Below are 5,509 nucleotides of genomic sequence, written 5' to 3' on the forward strand. Positions count from 1 at the left end.
TCCACGGGAACAACTCACGGGCGTCTTTCATCAGATCGGCCGCTTTCACTCTGCGCGGCTCACGCTGCGGTACAACGCTGCCATCGCTCTCACCCTCGTCCTCCAACTCATCCCCAGAAGCGTTACTCTCGCAGCTGCTTAATGCCCTGCTGCTGTCTTCTTCTTCTCGAGTTTCGTCTTCGATGACGCGGAGATAGTAGCACACAAACCTGACCATGTAGCTTGCATACCTCGCCTGACTCTCCGGGTTCTGCAGCCGTGCCAACGGTCGCGGGTCAACCTCGTGCTGCTTTGCGCTGCGAAGCCAACGGCGTAGTTCTCGCGGAATTGTTGCAAGATTCTTAACACAGTTTTCGATAAGCTGCTCTGTAAGTTTCGCGGCAAGCTGCAGCTTTGGTTCGTTTTTATCGGGTAGCCGGACTTGATGTGCTAGATGCACTAGATTGCGGTCCTTGAAATGCTCTGGCCATTGCGTGCGCTTAAACCAGAGCGTCTTATCAGTCTTTGCTGTCTCTCCTACGACTTGTTCTGCGTCTTTGAGTTGCTTTCGGACTTGTTTGTAGTTATTGAGTTGTTGCTTATCAACGCTTTGTTGCTGCCCACTTCCGCGACCAATCTTGGCATCCACATTAACGACAAAATATTTGCGCAGCCCTCCACTGTTGAAAAACGTCTGAACTTTAACTAAAGTGAATAGACTACTCTTGTCACTGATCTACGGAAGCTCGTGTGTTTTTTTACAGTGCTTCCGCATTTCGTCGCTGCTTACGGTAATGTAACTGCATGCTGTACACCTAAGACCATCTAACGGCGCCCCTAGCTCTTGTATTGCTTTCGCTGGCTGCCTGGGAAGTTGAATTGTGCTCGGCTCTGCTGTGGAAAATTGATTGAAATATTGAACAACCTCTTGTCGCTGTTGTACGGGCGTCTTGTGCTGTTCTTGTAGATGCCTGTTAAGATTCAAGACGCCTGTGCAGTGCTGCCTGCACACAAGCACTTTATATTGCCTAAGAAAGCAAAATACATCGTCGCAATTCTCCTTCGTAACGATCTTCGGCTAGTGCTGCACGTCTGTGGCGCGCGCGTTGCTGCTGTCGTGCTGCTCGATGGGCGCTCGACTGTTCCATGTGGGGTTCTCTATTGTCGCGCAACCCTAAGAACGCAACCCTAATAACAACAAACTCTAGCTGCACATAGTAAAACTCTAGTAGCGGGTTGTGCATGCGCTTTTGAGTTAACTTTGTATGACACAGTTTTTGATAACGATAAAAAAATGTCGTGGGGCAGCTGTGTTGGGGTACGCGGGGCATCCCTTAAATATTCGCCCGATTTGGTTTTCTACCCTAACGCTAAGCGGGTTCTAGCGCGGGGAAGGGCTGTCCCGTCGTATCATATTGGTTAGGGGTTCTGAAAGCCTGGCTCCAACGCGGTGGGCTTATAACAGCCACGTCATCTCTTGGTACAGGTGTTGATTATCCTGAGATTGTCAGAGTACTTCACGTGGATACGCCTTATGGCGCGATGGATTTCGCCCAAGAATCAGGGCGTGCTGGTCGCGAAGGGCAGCTGGTAGATGCAGTCATATTAGTTGAAAGCCCTCGTCAGAAAGCACCTGCACTGGACATACCAGTAGACCATTCGTGGCATGCACTTGACGAGGCCGCTATCCAGGAATTTATCAATCCCCGCCTGGGCGCCTGTCGACGGAGTATCTTGAGCCTCTTCCTGGACGGTCAGTCAGTTACATGCACTCAAGCCCAGGCAGCCAATTGCGACCTTTGTGGTAAAGGCAGTACAGAACTCACCAATGTCTTGAAACAGGACGCCCAAGAAGAAGCCAAGCTGAGAAACACCCTGCAAGAGTTAGTCAACGGCTGCCCAGTCTGCTGGCTAAGAGGCTCTCCAACTTGGCTGGATCACTTACACTCACATTGCGAATGGTGTACAACCGTTGAACAAGGCCTGAGCGTAGAAACCTGCGACTATGTTAGAGCCCGCAAGCTTTGGTGGGATCAAGGGAAACGGGGGGTTCAGAGTACACACACCTGCTGGAAATGCGGTATAAGCCAGCACTTCTGCGCTACTGGGCAGGACGAGGCCAGGCCCTGTCAGTGGCCAGGGGTGATGATTCCTGTTCTTGTCAGCGTGGCCTACTGTTTGACAATATCAGGAGAAACCCTACATGAAAAGCTGGGGTTTCCGAGATTTAACAGCATTAAGACCCCAGAGGATATGCTGACTGGTAATTTCTACTGGCTTGCAAAAAAGCACGGCTGTCGAAAATGGGGTTATGTTGTGAGCAACGCTATGGTTGTCTTGGCGGCTGTCCTGACCCATTCTGACGTACGGGAGGAGATTAGTCGTTTGCTACGCCGCGATAGTGTCAGTTTACATGCAGTGTCACCGGCTACCTGCTAGCCAAACAGCGAATAGGTGTTGTCTTGGCAAGAGGTTTCAAGTCCTCCAAACATCTATGCTGCTGAGAGTTGTAAAGGAATAGGCCGCCAAAGGGAACAGAATAGATCCATCTCGCAATAGTTATACTGCTTGACAGGATAGTGCCCCACCAGCGCACCCATCTATGTCGCCCACCGCCAGCGAAGCGACCCTAAACTATTCTGTTTGATAGGCCATGGGGTTGGATTTGCTCCATTTCCTCTGCTCTGCCGAAGCATCACAGAGGTCGGAGGGTCCCTAAGACAGGGTCTCCACAAGAAACTGAGATTTTCGACTACATATGCATGACGCTTCGCGAGTACCCCTAAAGGTACAGAAAGCAGGATACAATCGCCAGCTGGGTTTCCCCGAGAGCACAGTTAGATACACGTCTAACCAGCCCTACTAACTCTTAATTGTGGATACTGATATAGAATTAAATTGCAAGGGGGTTTTAGGGACGAGGGAACATAACATCCAGCACCCTGTGACGAGCCACAGGGTGCCTTAGTACGAAGAACAAGTGGTGAATATTACTCACTCAACCCGAAGGAAGGAGGTAATTGGAACGGGACAGGACAGGACAGGACGGGACGGGACAGGACGGGACGTAGTCAAAACCATATTACCGATTCGGCTGAGATAATCTTTTTGTCAGAAGACCAATATTGCCAACTTGGCTGGGGCTAGAACCACGTTCGCACGGCGTTGGACAAACCAACAGTGCAACTCCACAACATTTCCTCCCAGCCTCTCAGAGACCAGTCATGTGCGAGAGTATGGCCTAGCACTATTTTACTAAAGTAAAATGCTAATCATCTTTTGGGAGGGTTTTTGGGGAACGCCTACGCATCTCGTCGCACCAACCCCGGTTTACCGACTACTATTTTGCAGTAGAGCCTTGGCTGTAGCTCATACATTCCCCAATCTGCCCTCTTAGAGTTGATACCCTGCCTGGAACCTCAAGTATTCAATCGGTGTTACCCTCTCGAATACCAAAAATCTGTTCAATAATATTCCTCCGCAGTACCGCCTTCCTTGGATGGGGTAGCCGTTTCTCAGGCTACCTCTCTGGAATTGAACCCTAATTCCCCGTTACCCGTTGAAACCATGGTAAGCCAATACCTTACCATCGAAAGTTGATAGGGCAGAAATTTGAATAAACCGTCGCCAGCGCAAGGCTATGCGATCTGTAAAAATTATTATGAACCACCCAAAAGCCCCGAAGGGCATTGGGCTTTGATCTAATCAACGCATCCCTTCCGAAGTCGGGGTTTTCAGCATGTATCAGCTCTAGAATTACCACGGATATCCAAGCGGTAAGGTATTTTCAAATAAACGATAACTGATTTAATGAGCTATTCGCAGTTTCACGGTATAATTTGCCCGCACTAGGATTCGCATTACTGCACAACTCTAGGCGTGCACCGCCCGAATCCCCCCTAGGGAGGTTTCAACGCGGTATAAATTGCTTAATCTAGAAGACAAGCATACGAGTTCCCCAGTCATTTCCTCTGGTGTAGCGAGAAAGGCGTTTCCCCCGATGCAAGCATAACTAGAATCAATTCCTGAGGGGAGAGGTTACTCGGAAGCTCACGCACACGAAGCGCGGATAGCTAAATTTTACCTCCCCTTTCAAGATTGCGCCTCACTTCCGGGGAAGGAAGTAAGGACCTTTTCAGTTGTTCAGATAAGCAAGGACCACGTCTCCCGGACTAAGAACTATCACGAGGCCGCAAGACCTCGTGATACCAAACGGATCATCCGTTACGGATAGAGCGGGGATTACGTGTATAAATAAGCCTTCACCAGTCGCCTGCAAAATCTGAGACAGTCGCCGAGCCCTGGGTAACGCGCTGGCCAGAGTTAACGTCGCTGCAACCGATACCCCTGGAAACAAGGCTTGAAAGTATGATACCAATTTTGAATAATGCAGTCAAGACTACGTTGAAGGTTTGAGCAGTCGAAGACACTCAAGTCCCCTAGACTACCAACCAGACCTCTCTACCAAACACTGGAAGATAGAGAGTTAAACGTCTAGAGTTACCGCGACGTCGATCTGGCTGGGAGGGCATTACGCGCGCCTCTGGATTGCTTCCTTCCTGCAGCTTGACCACTGTCCCCCCCGAGAGGTCACGTTTTTTCAGGGCGGTGTCTGAATTCCCCCAGGTAGCCCGGTTGCCCAGGCACCCAACGTTTGTAGGCGCCCCAACGTATCGAGGCACCCAACTGCTGTTGGCGCCTATCCTTAAGGATGGGCGCCCGTCTACTATCCCTCAGTCAAGCTTGCCATCATGAAAACCCCCAGAACCGTTGAAAGTTTCACCGGTCGAAGACACTTAAGTCCCCTGGACGGCTTGCTTTCTGCACCTTGATTACTGTCCCTTGAGAGGGTACGTTCTTGCAGGAGGTAGCCCGGTTGCCCGGGCACCCAACTGCGCGCCTATCCTTGAGGATAGTCGCTCGCCTTCTACCACCTGTCCATTTCGTTATTATCATCCCCCGGAGTGAGAGCCTACCCATCAACCAACGCACTCTTGGCAAGCTGAAATTCGGGTGTCTCAACTGGCCGTCGGCTTCGGTCGATAATTGGGTGCCCTCTTATGTAGTGTAGGAACAGCGTTCGGCTCGAGATTCGCGTTGCGGGGTTTAGGTGGCGGAAAACAGCTCGGAGGTGCGGTTTCTTGTATAGGAAACCGTGTAGACATGCGCAGCCCCATACAAACCATAAAGCGATTCCGCAAAGTATAGAGTCTAGTAGTTCGCGCCAGGTATACTGGTTTCCAGCATGGACTGGCTCATACAAGCTGTATACCGATCGATATCGCAAAGTTTTGAGTCTAGTAGTTTGCGCAAGGTCTAGTAGTTTGCGCAAGGTCTAGTAGTTTGCGCAAGGTCTAGTAGTTTGCGCAAGGTCTAGTAGTTTACAACGTTATATGTTGATATCTCTATAAGTAGAGCAGCTATTTACAAACTAAATACAGATTTGAAATTGTGGCGTAATTCTATATTAAATTGTGTGGCTAGAGCGCTGCAATAGTGGCTGTGCAGCGTGCAGTCACGTGAGGAACAT

At 50.1% G+C, this 5,509-nt stretch overlaps 2 protein-coding genes across 2 annotated transcripts; one reads left to right on the top strand and one right to left on the bottom strand.

Moving 5' to 3' along the window:
* Positions 1 to 18: 18 nt before the first annotated feature.
* On the bottom strand, positions 19 to 785 carry CC77DRAFT_1015016 (hypothetical protein; the record flags this gene model as incomplete). The annotated part of the gene is made up of 2 exons (XM_018523941.1): positions 19 to 684; positions 770 to 785. Coding segments are annotated over 2 exons (682 nt in total), but the record flags the coding sequence as incomplete, so codon positions are not given.
* A 736-nt stretch (positions 786 to 1,521) lies between these two features.
* Positions 1,522 to 2,418, top strand: CC77DRAFT_1015017 (hypothetical protein; the record flags this gene model as incomplete). Its single annotated transcript, XM_018523942.1, has 1 exon — positions 1,522 to 2,418. One exon carries the CDS (start codon positions 1,522 to 1,524, stop codon positions 2,416 to 2,418), a length of 897 nt encoding a protein of 298 aa, XP_018378625.1.
* Between the last annotated feature and the right edge of the window lie 3,091 nt (positions 2,419 to 5,509).

This window comes from Alternaria alternata, assembly GCF_001642055.1.
Source record: "Alternaria alternata strain SRC1lrK2f unplaced genomic scaffold CC77scaffold_60, whole genome shotgun sequence".
NCBI lineage: Eukaryota > Fungi > Ascomycota > Dothideomycetes > Pleosporales > Pleosporaceae > Alternaria > Alternaria alternata.